At 50.2% G+C, this 14,852-nt stretch overlaps 2 protein-coding genes across 7 annotated transcripts in view; both read left to right on the top strand.

Annotated features, from left to right (window-relative positions):
* SHC1 (SHC adaptor protein 1) overlaps window positions 1-2,491 on the top strand; it is a 45,133-nt gene extending 42,642 nt beyond the window's left edge. For all 6 annotated transcript variants that reach the window (XM_083591221.1, XM_083591219.1, XM_083591222.1 and 3 more), the window contains one exon: window positions 713-2,491. In XM_083591221.1, coding sequence (XP_083447347.1) covers window positions 713-841 — 129 coding nt within the window. In that variant the 3' untranslated portion in view covers window positions 842-2,491. The remainder of the gene's footprint in view (window positions 1-712) is intronic.
* Window positions 2,492-3,619: 1,128 nt separating this feature from the next.
* PYGO2 (pygopus family PHD finger 2) lies at window positions 3,620-10,296 on the top strand. Its single transcript, XM_083591373.1, has 3 exons — window positions 3,620-3,896; window positions 6,706-6,755; window positions 8,221-10,296. The coding sequence occupies exons 1-3, from the start codon at window positions 3,773-3,775 to the stop codon at window positions 9,307-9,309; spliced, it is 1,263 nt and encodes a 420-aa protein (XP_083447499.1). The 5' UTR covers window positions 3,620-3,772; the 3' UTR covers window positions 9,310-10,296.
* The last annotated feature ends 4,556 nt before the right edge of the window (window positions 10,297-14,852 follow it).

The raw sequence follows: 14,852 nt of genomic DNA, 5'->3' as shown, positions 1-14,852 counted from the left end.
AACAAGAGGTGGAGCCAGAGGCAGGGAGACCCAACACTAGGCGGAGCCAGAGCCAACAAGAGGTGGAGCCAGAGGCAAAAGGACAGGAAGCGGGGAGACCCAACGGTAGGCGGAGCCAGAGCCCAACAAGAGGCGGAGCCAGAGGCAAAAGGACAGGAAGCGGGGAGACCCAACGGTAGGCGGAGCCAGAGCCAACAAGAGGAGGAGCCAGAGGCAGGGAGACCCAACGGTAGGCGGAGCCAGAGCCAACAAGAGGTGGAGCTAGAGGCAGGAGGCAGGGAGACCCAAAGGTGGGCGGAGCTAGAGCCAATAAGAGGTGGAGCCAGAGGCAGAAGGACAGGAGGCAGGGGGACCCAATGGTAGGCGGAGCCAGAGCCCAACAAGAGGCGGAGCTAGAGGCAGAAGGACAGGAGGCAGGGAGACCCAAAGGTGGGCGGAGCCAAAGCCAATAAGAGGTGGAGCCAGAGGCAGAAGGACAGGCGGCAAGGAGACCCAAAGGTGGGTGGAGCCAGAGCCCACTAATTCTTGTTTTGTCCCTCTCCTCTTCTCATGGGCTCTTCTGGGGGTTTCCCAACACCAACTCCCGGGCCAGTTTTGTGGGGTAAGAGGCAGGAATGGGGGGAGCCCCATTTCACAAGCGGTGCATTTAGGGTTTACTAAAAAATAATTTTAAGAAAGCCTTACAGTCAGAGTCTCCTTCCCCTACCTGCAGGTCCGGACGAAGGATCACCGCTTCGAGAGCGTCAGCCACCTCATTAGCTACCACATGGACAATCGGCTGCCAATCATTTCGGCGGGCAGCGAGCTCTGCCTGCAGCAACCAGTGGAGCGGAGATCGTGAGCAGCGAGGGGCCGGGGTGTCATCCTAATCCCCACCCCGCAAATCCTTCAGTGGGGGAAAAAAAAATGGCCGCCATGCCCCTTCCAGCAGCTTCACCTCAGCTTCTCCTGCCTTTTACGGGTGTTCTGTTCCTCACTCACGTGTCGCCTGTACACCAGGCATCAATGGTTCCCTCCACCACAGGCCAGAGCGGTGCCATCTCTGCCAAAGCGTCTCCCTTTTATTGCGAGCTGGACACCTGCCTCACTCCACAAATCCCTCCTTGGTAGGCGATGCTCTCTGATTATCAACAAACTCTCCTGTCGCTTATCGTCACCCACCTTTCATTTCTCACAAGGAGGCCCTGGGCCAGCACTGCCTCACCTTTGCAAAGCCTGCGCAAGGCGCTAGTCCTCAGCGAGGGCGCGAGGGTCTCGGTTTCTCGTGGCTCTTGCTGGATCCCGTGCCTGCACAGCTTCCCTTGGGGCAGAAGAGCCCCAAACTTCGCCTGCCTATTTACCCCCCCACCCCCAGTTCAGGTAACCTCACCCTTCTTCTCTTGACTTTTTAAAGCGGCTGGGCGGAAGTCCGTTCCTGTCTCCCGTTTGTAGCAGCGCCTGATTGAATCTTTGCCCAATGGATTCAGCTAATGCCAAAGTTGCTGGTCGTATTTTGTTGTTTTGTGGGGGAGAGGGTGGAGGGAGGGAAACAATAGCCTCTCCCCCCCCCACCTTTTTTGTAAAGCACAAAAAGAGAGAGCGCAAATCTCCCCCTGGACCCAGATGTGTAACACATACACCCCCCCCAAAAAAAACCCCACTCACTTTACATATTAATTAACTCTGCGTGCCTTGACCCTTTTACAGGTCTGAGATTTTATGCAAAATCCCTCTTGCTGTGGTGGCCTGCTTTGGAGGGCGGTGGGGTAGGGGTGGGAGAGAAGAAGGCTGTTGTTCTCTTACCCCCCCCCAAATCTCTAGGACCTGCACGGCCATCACTGTGCCCCGGCGGGCACTCCTACACCCCTTGGGTATCCCTGTTGGCAAAAGTGCCCTGTGGGGAAGGTGGAGGAGGGGGCGGGATTACTCTGGGCTATGCCCTACACTACAGCCCCTCTCCTCACCCGCATTGCAGGGGGTTGGACTAGATGGCCCTCAGGGGTCCCTCCCACCTCCGTGATTCTATGAAAGCACAGCCTTAGCAGCGCAGGGACCCCTCGGGATTTGTGGGACGCTCGTCCTTGAGGGCCTTCCGCAAGGAGGCAATATTCAGGTGGGGAGCACAAAGCTTTCCAGAGCACCCAAAGGACCCAGGGAGGTGGGGGGGTAGAAGAAAGCCACGTCTCCTTGCAGTGCTCAGGCTGCAGCCACACCTCCCTCCCCTCCCCAGGTCTGTAAATAAGTTTGATAACTTTAGTGTTGCATGTACATTGTTATACTCCAGAAGCCAAAGTGTAGCCCCCCCCCCCTCCTCACGCACACACCCATGATCACTGTGCCTGTCCCCCCACCCTGGGGGACTTCATTTCCACCTCACGTGCCCCCCCATTCCCCCCATCCTATACACACACTTTTTATCGGTTTGATTTTATCTTGATTATACCAAAGGAACCCAATGATTATTATTATTATTATAATTATTATTATTATTAAAAGTTGGTATTTCTTTAAAGCTGTGGCTGCTGGAACCTCCTTTTTCGTTTGTTTGCTTGTTTAGCTGCAGGTGGGGCGGAGTTGGGGGCACCCAGCAAAGAGTCTTACTTGGGTGGGAGAAGTTCTTTTTTTAAAAAGATTTTTATTGATACAGCAAGAAAAAGGGAAAAAAACACAAATACCAAATTACACACAGGAATAACCATGGACACATAATTTTCTTAGCAAACAATAAAACATATATTGGTCTTAACAATAAAGACCCAACCTCCCGTCTATTCCATATTTTGATTTCATATTACTTATTGCCAATATACTTTTATCATAATTAAACTTTTTCTTAATATATCTAAGTCCTTCTAATATAGAAGTTCTTAACTGTTCCAGAGCAGATCCCAAAGCACCCGCTGGTCCCCACGCCTCCTGTATAGCGCACTTGCTTGTCTCTCTCTCTGGAATTCCAGCTGCTTCCCCAAACCACAGCTGTCAACTTTTCCCTTTTCTTGCGAGGAATCCTATTCGGAATAAGGGAATTTCCCTTTAAAAAAGGGAAACGTTGACGGCTATGCCCCAAACTCTCCGCTGGCGGCGCTCGCTCCCACTGCCTCTGCAGTAGGGAATCGCTTGTTCCTATTCGTTCCTACAATCCCCATGATGCCTGAAGGCAGAGTCTAAGCTCCATTGGCTAAGAGCGTTTTGTTCCTTGCTGCTGATTGGCCAACGGCCGTGCCTGTCAGGATTAAGCCTTTCCTTCCCCTGTCGTTTAGGAATAGTCCATAGGGGTAGGTAGGGAGAGGATGCGTGTCATGTCACCCGTTCTGGGGGAAAAAAGTGGTCTTAACCTTCCGGCCGTGCCTTGATTTCATTCCTCCTGAGGAACCTTAGTTAGGGTCAGGATCTATTGTGACGGCTAAGAAGTTTCTCTATTCCCTCCCCCCCGCTGACGAAATGGTACATCCCAATCTCCCTTCACTCGCTTCACGTCTAAGCTCTCTTCTTATTGGCTAGGTTCCTGGAGCCATAGAGAGGGGGAAATAGATTGTCCCTCCTTTCCTTTCACTATTGAGCGAGGCTCGCCTTTTTCTGTCGCCATAGAGCTGCTTAAGTCCCTAGAGCGACGCGCGTTCTCCTTCCAAAGCCGGTCGCAGGCGGAAGCGGTGCTCTGTCCTCTCAACTTTATGGTCTTGGGCTTCCGCTTCCTGTTCTCGTCGCGATGGCGCGCGCAGGGCCCCTCCGGCGCTCGTAGCTGCTCTTCCCCTCCCCCCCATTCTCCCTTCCCCCTCCCCCCCTTTTCCCTCTTATGGCGGCCCCGCACCCCGACAAGCTGGAGGGGGGAGTCGGCCCAGCTCCGCCTGCTCCGGGTCCGCCGCCTCCTCCGCCAGGGAACATCTCCACAGGACCAGGCCGCAAGCAGGGCAAGGCCGGTAAGGGCCCGGGAGGCGGGCGAGGGTGGTTGCCATGGAGACGGAGGCCTTGAGTGACAGGGGAGGGCGCACGATGATGATGATGATGGGGGGGTGTCTTGTCTATGGGTGGAACCCCCTTTTCCCTCTGGAATTTAAATATTTGTTTTCTTTTGAAACGTGCACGTTGGGTTCGGACTTAGCTGTTCTGATATCAGATCCATTGAAATCAATGGGACTCGGAAGTTAGGCTTATGGAGTCGGCACGTTTCGAGTGGCAGCTCCCTCCGCCCTTGAAATCAATGGGACTTACAAGCAGCCTTGTGTTTAAGCCCTCGCCTGGTAGCTCTAGGTGCTTTTGAGTCTGTTGTTCAGTGTGATAGGGAACAGGGCAGTCGGAAGAAGGGCTGCAAGCTCAGAGGCAGGGAGCATCTCTTCTGCACGCAGAAGGCCCCAGGTTGGCTCCCCAATGCTGGGAATGTCCTTTTCGAAATCCCGAAAAGTCACTGCCAGCCAGGGTAGGCAGTGCAGAGCTAGGACTAATGGCCTCACTCTGGATTAGGCAGCTTCCTGCGCTCCTCTTTAAATTGGCCCTTTGTTTACTACCATGAGAGCCAGTGTGGCGTAATGGTTACAGTGTTGCAATACCTGGGAGACCAGGGTTCGAATCCCCGCTCAGCTGTGAAGCTTGAGCCAGTCACCATGTTTTAGACTAACCTACTGCACAGGTTGGTTGTGAGAGGATGAAAACCATGTACACCACCTTGAGATCCTTGGAATAAAAAAAGGTATGTTAATGTAGTAAGTGAAAATGAAATGAATCTTTATTTTAATGTTAGAGGAAGAGATGTACTTTGCATGCAGAAGGTGCAAGGTTGAAACACCCAGCAGCTCCACGTGGGGCTTGGAAGGTCCTGTGTACATCCCTGGAGTGCTGCTGCCAGTCAGTGTAGTCAACACACTAGATGGGCCAGTGGTTTGACTCAGAATAAAGCAGCTTCCCATGTCCCTTTGTTATAGAGAAGAGCGGTAGCTCAGTGGTGGAGCATCTGTTTCACATATAGAAGGTCCCAAGTTCAATCCTTGTCTTCTCCAGGTGATTTTTATTTTAGCTTTAGTGACAACTTTTTGTTGTTGTTGTTTAGTTGTGTCTGACTTTTCGTGACCCCATGGACCAGAGCACACCAGGCTTCCACTGCCTCCCGCAGTTTGGTCAAACTCATGCTGGTAGCTTCAAGAACACTATCCAACCATCTCGTCCTCTGTCGTCCCCTTCTCCTTGTGCCCTCCATCTTTCCCAACATCAGGGTCTTTTCCAGGGAGTCTTCTCTTCTCATGATGTGGCCAAAGTATTGGAGCCTCAGCTTCAGGATCTGTCCTTCCAGTGAGCACTCAGGGCTGATTTCCCTCAGAATGGATAGGTTTAATCTTCTTACAATCCATGGGACTCTCAAGAGTCTTCTCCAGCACCATAATTCAAAAGCATCAATTCCAACTACCAGTGGACAATTGTGCCATGAATTTATCTAGTCCCTTAGAACAGGAATGGAGAACCTGTGGTTCTCCCAGATGTTCATAGAATTGTAGAGTTGGAAGGAAATCCAAGGGTCATCTGGTGCAAACCCCCAATGCATCCATGACAGATGGTCATGCAACCTCCGCTTGAAAACCTCCAGGGAAGGAGAGTCCATCACCTCCTGAGGGAGTCTGTTCCACTGTCGAATAGCTCTTGCTGTCAGAAATATCTTCCTGATGTTCAGTCGGAATCCCCTTTCTAGCAACTTAAATCCATTGGTTATGGCCCTAGCTTCTGGAGCAGGAGAAAATAAGCTTGCTCCATCTTCCATGGACAGCCCTTCAGATGTATCTCCTCTCGGTCTCGTTTTTACCTGGCTAAACATCCCCAACTCTCAACTGTTCCTCCTAAGGTTTGGTTTCATCTTGGTTCCCCTCTGCACTTGTTCCAGCTTGTCAATATCCTCCTTAAATTGTGCTGCACAGAACTGGACACAATAAGCCCCGGCCAACATTGCCATTGATAAGAGTTGTAGTCCAGCAACATCTGGAGGGCCACAGTTTCTCCACGCATGCATTAGAAGAATCTAAGAACTGTTTTGCTCAATATGAGCATGGACACATTATAATAATTGGTAGTAGTAGTAGTAACTCAATTTATATGCTGCCCTTCATCTCAAGATCACAGGGTGGTTTTTACCCACCACCCAGTTTTCCACAGTGCCCAGGCAAATATTTCAGCAGGGCCTGAAGGCAATTTCCCCTCTCATACTGTTTGTTCTCCTCCAGCACTGCCCCAAAGCAAAATCTGTTCAGGAGGGAAGAACTTTGCTTTTCCAGAACTTGAAGAGAGATGTTTGAAAAATGCATTGATTGAATTAAGTGCAACAAGATGTTGCGAAAGCTACCACCTTTAATATGCTTACAGACACAAGGAGGTGAGCTGGGCTATCACTAAGCATATTAAAGGTGGTGGCTTTTGCAACATCCTGTGGCACTTAATTCAATCAATGCATTTTTCAAATGTCTCTGTTAAAGTTCTGGAAAAGCAAGGTTCTTCCCTCCTCCCAAGCAAGCAACTAGGCAGGGAATGATCTTTATGCAGTTGGTTTTGTTCTTGAAACACAAATTTCTTGCATAGTTATCTGTAGACAGGCTAACAGGGTGTTGTTGGGTTTTGCGGTCTAGTGACGCGGGCGGGCTTAGTTGCAAGGTGGTGCACCGGGATGTTCAGGCTGTGACTGACCACCCAGGCTTTGGATTAGCTTGTCACATCTACATTTCATTTTCTCCTCCCTTTTCTCCTCCTAATTAGGCCTTCAAATGAAGAGTCCCGAGAAAAAGCGCCGCAAGTCCAATACACAGGTAATGTGACTGGGGTGTGTGCCTGTTTGCACCGTATATGAATCAGTATTAATACATCTCTACAGAGCAGCCTCTGAGAATTACTGTCTGCTTCCCTTCTCCCTTGCATGCACCTTAATTTTCTTCCAAGTAAGATTTCTGGATCTGAGCTTTTCCTTACTTCTTCCTGCTCCACACAGATTCTACCGCTTTGCTGCATCCATTTTCTAATGCTTCAGTCATTTGGAAAGTGAATTTCTTGCCTGACCAAAAAGCAGATTTGAAACTGTCTTAAAGTTAAAGTAGTAGCTGCAAAAGAATTACTGTATTTACTAAAAATCTAAAGCTCATCTTTTTTGGCCAAATCATGTTGCAAAAATGAAGGTGTGCATTAAATTCGATGGCACATTTACATTCACCAGGAAATACTTTTTTTTGGTTTCAAAGTTCTAAAAATTGAGGTGCATATTAGATTTGATGTTGCATTAGACTTGAGTAAATATGGTCATTATTTGAGATACCTAATATCACTGGTCCAACAAATCATTCAGCCTGTTGAATACGGTATATCTCTGGTTCAGAATGCAGATATCTCATTTAAATCTCTTATTAGTTAACTGTTGTTAGCAGTTAGACTTGCTATAGCCCATATGTTCTAGAAAGACACGGAAGGGGCATCCTTACTGAAATAACTTAACATAATTTGGTGACTAGTCCTCATAGAGAAATTGACCAACAAAATACGGCTGGCAGAAATGCAAAAAGACATTTACAACTGACTGACACTGTTTTATCGATTACATGAATAAGACAAACAGTCCTGAACTTTCTCAGACATCCAGAGTTGTATTATTACTATTATTATTATTATTATCATCATCATCATTATTATTATTATAATGTGTACCACCCTATACCCGTAGATCTCAGGGCGGTTCACAACACAATATTACAATAAAAAAACACAAAATACATAATGAAAAATAAGACCAGAGACGACCCAGTTAATCCCCCCTCGCACCTCACATTTACAAGGGCTTCAGATATCAGCCAAAGGCCTGGTTGAAGAGGAACCTTTTCGCCTGGCATCTAGAGATATGTAACAAATGTGCTAAGTGAGAACATTCCACAAATGGGGAGCCACTGCAGAAAAGGCCCCGTTCTCAGTTGCCGCCCTCCGAACCTCTCTTTGTTTTATCTGGGTTAAATCACATTCTTATGCCATGTCTTCACTGTATACCTCAATATTTTTTTGTTGAGGGGAGGGTGTAATTCTCCAAAAAAGATCAATGGGGGGGTGGGAATTAAGAATTAACCTGGTTAAATCAAATGGCCATCCTGGATGGTGAGGCTGGTCGAGAAATACGACCCTGTTTTCAGCCCCATGGTGGAGCAGCCCAGAATTCCCTGGGCATAATGTACAGATTGGTTTCATCCGTGCAGCGGAGGTCCCCCCTGTTAACTGTGGCATATCTTTCCCTTCCAGGGCCCTGCCTACTCCCACCTCTCGGAATTTGCTCCCCCGCCCACGCCCATGGTGGACCACCTGGTGGCCTCGAACCCCTTTGAGGATGACTTCGGGGCCCCCAAAGTCGGCTCTGCCTCCGCACCCTTCCTCGGCAGCCCCGGACCCTTTGGGAACTTCCGCATGCAGGGGGCGATGGGGCCGCAGGTGCCACCCGGCTACGGCGGGGGCCCACAGCCCATGCGGAGGCAGCCCCCCCCTTTTGGACCAAGCCAGATGGGTCCCGCCTTCAACATGCCTCCCCAGAACCCCGGGTACGTGCAGTCCGGAGGGATGGGCTTTGGCGGCCAGCCCTTTGGCCAGCCCCTGGGCCAGAACTTCAGCCCCCCTGGGGGGCAGCTGATGCAGGGCCCCATGGGCGGCTTCGGCCCCATGATCTCCCCAACCATGGGGCAGCCCCCGCGCGGAGGCGACATGGGCCCGGGGCCCGCCCTAAACCCTCCCGGGGGGCCACCGATGGCCCAGCGCTTCAACCAGCCGGGCAACCTGTTCGGACAGTCCCCCATGCAGCGCCCGAACCTCCCCAACCTGCCCCCCAACCCCAGCTCTTTCCCCGGGCCCGACCCCAGCTTCCCCCCTGGCGGTGGCGGCGGCGAAGACAACGGCGGGGGGAAGCCGCTCAACCCGCCCCCCAGCACCTTCAGCCAGGAGCAGCACAGCGGTTCGCCGGCAGCCATCAACGGCACCCAGCCCCCTTTTGCGCCCAACAGCACAGGGCACGGCGGAGGCGGCACGCCTGAGGCCAACAGCCTCCCACCCTCCAGCAAGGCTTCCGGGAACTCGGGCCACCAGCCCCCGCCCGGCCTGGTGTACCCCTGCGGAGCGTGCCGCAGCGAGGTCAACGACGACCAGGACGCCATCCTGTGCGAGGCCTCCTGCCAGAAGTGGTTCCACCGGGAGTGCACGGGGATGACCGAGAACGCCTACGGGCTGCTGACCACCGAGGCCTCGGCCGTCTGGGCCTGCGACTTCTGCCTGAAGACCAAGGAGATCCAGTCGGTCTACATCCGAGAGGGCATGGGGCAGCTGGTGGCCGCCAACGACGGCTGAGCCGCCGCAGCCGCTTCCCTCTGCCTGGACGTCGGAGGTGGTGGCATCCCTGCTCTACACCACTAGACACTCTTCGGCTTCATCCGTGGATTCTGCAGCCTGTCCAAGGAACACGGGTAGCACATTTTCAAAGCCCCCCGGTTACTGAAAGAATTTGGTGGGAGGGGAGGACAGAGTTTTCGACCTTCTGTGACCTCCAGAACCTGGAGCTGTTCTTCCCAAGCCTTCCAGCATTCCATCTCCTCCTCCTCCTGCTGCGCTTTCTTTACAGTCGCTGCTGCGGTTCGAAGCCACAGAACAGCCAGTCTTGGGCAGCAGATACCCAGCGGACGGCAATTTAGCATAAACTGGAGAGCGGTTATTACCATGGTTTGGACCAGTTTCTTCACTGGGGGTGTCTATGCTCTCTCTCTCTTCCACTGGCGTTTTCTTAGAAGACGAAGAGGACCACCACCCGCTCTCCTCAAATGCAGCACGATTCCCTCAGTTTCCCATTTCCCTAGAACTACTGCCAGGTGCGAGTCTGCCAAAGCCTGGGCCCTGTGGGGAGGGTTGATATTTTGAAGGTCGACAGGCCCTCAAGTAACGGAGAACAGACCACCCCTGCCCTGAACCTCTTTCAGAGGGCATTTCCAGAGAGCCATGCAAGAGGAAAACACTCTTGGACATCTTTTTGGTTTTTTAAATTTTTACTTTTAAAAGAAATTGGCGAGTTTGTTTTTTTCTCCCTTAGACCCAGACCTTTTTTGTACTTGTGTGTGTTTTGGTCAAGTGGTTACTGGTGTGATTTTGATAATTGTTTTCTTAAAAAAAAAATCTGTTTTGTCCTGCTGGACTTTTTGAAAAGAAGGGAATCTGGGGGAGTAGGGAATCATTGCTGTGTGCATGCGTGCGTGTACACACGCAGACACATGCAGACACCTACAGCCTCTCTCTCACTCTCTTGGTTTTTATGTGAACGTATTAAAAGAAAAATTTTGTACCGTGGTGTTATAAACTCAATTTGAAAGCTGGTGGGAGGGAGCAATGACCCGGTTGCTTATACATTCATGTGTGTATGAATTAGTGGTTTGCATTTGAACATACGAAGGGCCTTGCCGGATCAGGCCGGTGGCCCATCTAGTCCAACATTCTCTTCTCCCAGCCAGCTGCCTCAACGGGAAGCTCACAAGCAGGAACTGAGTGCAGCAGCAGCTCTCCCTGCTTGCGATTCCTGGCAGCTGGTATTCAGAGGCATATACTGCCTCCCCTTTCTGAAACCCTTCAGAGCTGCTGCCAGTGTGGGCCGTACTGAACTAAATAGGCTAGTGGTCTGCTTTTGTAGAAGGCAACTCCCTTTGTGCACTGTCGAAAATGGGATGCTTGATTAGAGAGACAATTGATCAGATCCTGTTGGAATAAGCACACAAAAGTAATTTACAAACCAGACCTTCATGCCCTTGCTCTATTTTTCTGACCCCCAAACATGCTGGCTAAGCATCCCCTCCACATGCCAAAGCCACAAAAATGCCCATTTGGACAATCCGAGGCTTGAAAGAACAGAGTCTACTGAGACGCACACACAAAAAGGCATTCCCCCCCCCTCTTGTTTGCTTCCTTGACAAAGTGTCACCTCTCAGCTTCTGCTTCCTTTCAAAGCACACACCCCCCGGCTGGTTGCTGAAGAAACAAAGCCCCAAACCCACTGAGCTGCCAAGGACAAGTCTGGATTGCTCAGATTTGCCAAGAAAGAGGCTGGCAGGGGACTTAGAAATCTAAAGGCAAAATATCTGGTTTTGGGTTTTTTTTTCTGGCTTTCAGGGGAAACCTTCCAAAAGTGGAGTAGAAGTTAAGGGGGGTGGGTGGGTGGGAGGGAGAGGACAGAGTGAACCATTTCCACGGTACAGAAAAGAACACTGGCGAAATGTCATGGCAAAAGAGGCTCTTGTCCGCAACAGGTGTGCATCTGAGATAAAATCTACCTCCCTTTACAAGGTTGCTGAGAGGATTAGAGAACTTCCTGTGCTTCCAGGAGACAGACTGCAAGGTGGTTTTATGAGATAAAATTGACCTCCCCTTCACGGTTATTGTGAGTGCTGCGACCACTCCAAAAACCTTACATAAATGAATGCTAATATTGAAAGCGAACTGTTCACTTGGGTGCAGGTGATCTGGGTTGAGATTTATCCTGCTGGCTTATCAAAATGTCCCATCTATTGCTGAAATCTGCAGGGGTGGAGGTGAATGTTGCAGAGATTTAGGTGCGGCAGGTGTGTCTGCACCCCCTTCTCAGGATGGCGAAGGCTGAATCGCCTGGCCTGAAGGGTTTGTTTTGCTTTCTCAGCCAAACGCATCTCTGAAGCCAGAAACCGTCCGGTTACGGAGCCAACATGCTATAGGATGCAGATCAGGTATCGGGGCTGCTGATCAGATCTGGGATCCCCTGTTCACCTCCTTGCAGAATCTGGAATTCCAAAGCTCACCTGATGATCCAGGGTCAGCATCTTTCAGCTGAGCCTGCCTTGCAGGTTTGTTTTAGAAAGTGGAAGCCTCTACACTCCTTAGAAGCAGCGTTGAACGGAAAAAATTTTGGGCCAGGGAAGAGGAACATTGGGGGGTGTAGTTCTCTGGAATTTTACAGGACTTTCCCCAGGCTGTCTGTTATTACTTGGCTGGAATGTGTCCTTGAACTCTGACAATGCCTCTTTTTTTCCCTTTTTTTAAAATAAATGTTTATTAAAATTTTTCATCATCCATCTTAGTAAAAAAAAATCAAAAAAGGAAAAAAAGAAAAAATTAAAAAACACATAAAGTTTACAATCCATATTTTCAATGACATATTTCCCTGACTTCCCCACACCTCCCCTTCTTATATTCCAATTCAAATTGTTAGTTCAGCAGAACTCTGACAATGCCTCTTGCTTGCTTGGGGGGAGAATAGAGAGCTGTGGGTATAAGATACAAGCCTGCTCAAGAGAAAGAGAGAGATAAAACTTTATTCGCATTAGCCAATGGCCATAGTAACAGTAAAACATTACAGTATACGCAGAAAAGGAAATTTGATATAAAAGCACAATTTAAAGTCCTGAATCAGCAGTCAGTTAGTGGCCCTTATTCTGATTGCCCCTGCTATGGACCTAGCAACCTTTGCTGTTAATCTGCTCATTTTGATCTGATAGAAGAATGACATTGTGGCAGTGGTTGAGCGCCCTGGGATGGTTAGTACAAGTGGGGTGATGATCTGGTTCCTCAGGTCTTTGTAGCCTGCTCCAGAGACACTTGTTGCTCCACCCACATTTGCCTCTGGCCCCACCCACCACTCAGATGTGTTCCCCAGAAGGGAATTTGGCCCTCAAGCTGAAAAAAGACTCCCCCCCCCCCCAAGACAATTGTTTTCCGGGTGCAGGTGATAGCCTCTTTAGATATCAAAATCATCCTTTTTATAAGGTCTTATGTTCCCTTTGCCTGCCTTGCCCCCCCCCCCCATGGGTGCTAGGCAACAATGTTTTACTCAGAGTAGACATATTTAAATCAATAGACTTAACAGCTATGTTCTTCAGTTTCAGCAGGTCCACTCCTGAGCAGAACCCAACATTCTCCAATTCACACCAAACTGGTGCCAAAATTTCAGAATAGTTCTGTGCTGCAAACCCTGCGTTGTGTGCCACCCCACAATTGAGTAAGTGATACTCGAAATAAAACACGGGGTTTGTGGCACAAGATAGACAATGTTGGGTTGGGGGGGTTACTTATGGCCCCCGGTTTGAGCATCAGTTACTCAGTTGGGGGGAGCACAAAACGTGGGGTTTGCAGTTCAAAATGAGTTCAAAACTTTGGAAGGGACCATGGCATAGTAGCCAAGGGGTAGCTCCCCCTTAAATCAAAGTAAATAAATAATACTTAACTAAAATTAGAAATTGTAGGAAGATTTTGACAGATTTTTCTGAGCACTTGGGACCAAAAGAAAGTAATTTAAAACAGAACCAGACGGAGGATGATGACAGGTTGGTATCCTCCCCCCCCCCCATAAATCCTGACTACTCCCATCATAGGGGACCCAAAATTTCAGAGTTAGACTGTCTCACCAGAGTGGTGCATGCTCTAGTTATCTTCCACTTGGACTACTGCAATGCGCTCTACGTGGGTCTACCTTTGAAGGTGACCCGGAAACTGCAATTAATCCAGAATGCGGCAGCTAGACTGGCGACTGGGAGCGGCCACCGGGACCACAAAACACCGGTCCTGAGAGATCTGCATTGGCTCCCAGTACGTTTCTGAGCACAATTCAAAGTGTTGGTGCTGACCTTTAAAGCCCTAAACGGCCTCAGTCCTGTATACCTGAAGGAGCATCTCCACCCCCATTGTTCAGCCCGGACACTGAGATCCAGCGCCGAGGGCCTTCTGACGGTTCCCTCATTGCGAGAAGTGAGGTTACAGGGAACCAGACAGGGGGCCTTCTCGGTAGTGGCGCCCACCCTGTGGAAGACCCTCCCATCAGATGTGAAGGAAGTAAGCAGCTATCCTATCTTTAAAAGACATCTGACGGCAGCCCTGTTTAGGGAAGTTTTTAATATTTAATGCTGTCTTGTTTTTAACACTTGATTGGGAGCCGCCCAGAGTGGCTGGGGAAACTCAGCCAGATGGGCGGGGTATAAATAATAAATTTATTATTATTAGCGAAGCTGGCAGATTCGTGGGGGAGAGAGCAACTAACTACGACGGCTGTTCCTCCATAGTTGGATGCAGTGATGCTTCTGAATACCAGTTACTCCAAGCAAGTGGAAGTCCTGTTTTGGGGCTTCCCATTGGGGCACCTAGCGGACCATTGTGAGAACAGGATACTGGATCAATGGGCCATTCGCTCTTCCGATGTTCTCACTTTAGAGTCTTGAAAGACCTACATTGGCTCCCAGTACGTTTCCGAGCACAATTCAAAGTGTTGGTGCTGACCTTTAAAGCCCTAAACGGCCTCGGTCCAGTATACCTGAAGGAGCGTCTCCACACCCATCGTTCTGCCCGGACACTGAGGTCCAGCGCCGAGGGCCTTCTGGCGGTTTCCTCATTGCGAGAAGCAAAGCTACAGGGAACCAGGCAGAGGGCCTTCTCGGTAGTGGCGCCCGCCCTGTGGAACGCCCTTCCAGCAGATGTCAAAGCGATAAACAACTACCTGACATTCAGAAGACATCTGAAGGCAGCCCTGTTCAGGGAAGTTTTTAACGTGTGATATTTTACTGTATTTTTGGTTTTTATGGAAGCCGCCCAGAGTGGCTGGGGAGGCCCAGCCAGATGGGCGGGGTATAAATAATAAATTATTATTATTATTATTATAGAGTCAGAATTCGTCAGCAGCGAGGGTCTCTTAGCAGTCAGCCTGCAAAGGGGGGATGGCGGTGGCGACAGGTCCCCTAGTCCTTCCACAGAACCATAGAATTCCAGGGTTGGAAGGGACCCTGAGGGTCATCCAGCCCAACCCCCTTGCAACGCAGCTGCCCCATACGGGGATCGAACCTGCGACTCTGGCGTTACCGGCACCACGCTCTCGCCAACTGAGCTATCCAGGGCTG

This window comes from Podarcis filfolensis (assembly GCF_964270895.1).
Source record: "Podarcis filfolensis genome assembly, chromosome: 16".
Taxonomy (NCBI): domain Eukaryota; kingdom Metazoa; phylum Chordata; class Lepidosauria; order Squamata; family Lacertidae; genus Podarcis; species Podarcis filfolensis.
This window is presented reverse-complemented; position numbering and strand designations above follow the sequence as displayed.

Bases quoted from the DNA above. Each gene is read 5' to 3' on its own strand.
- PYGO2 (XM_083591373.1), top strand. From the start codon at position 3,773: ATGGCGGCCCCGCACCCCGACAAGCTGGAGGGGGGAGTCGGCCCAGCT. The intron at 3,897-6,705 runs GTAAGGGCCCGG...CCTCCTAATTAG, and splicing joins CCGCAAGCAGGGCAAGGCCG to GCCTTCAAATGAAGAGTCCC. The intron at 6,756-8,220 runs GTAATGTGACTG...TTTCCCTTCCAG, and splicing joins GCCGCAAGTCCAATACACAG to GGCCCTGCCTACTCCCACCT.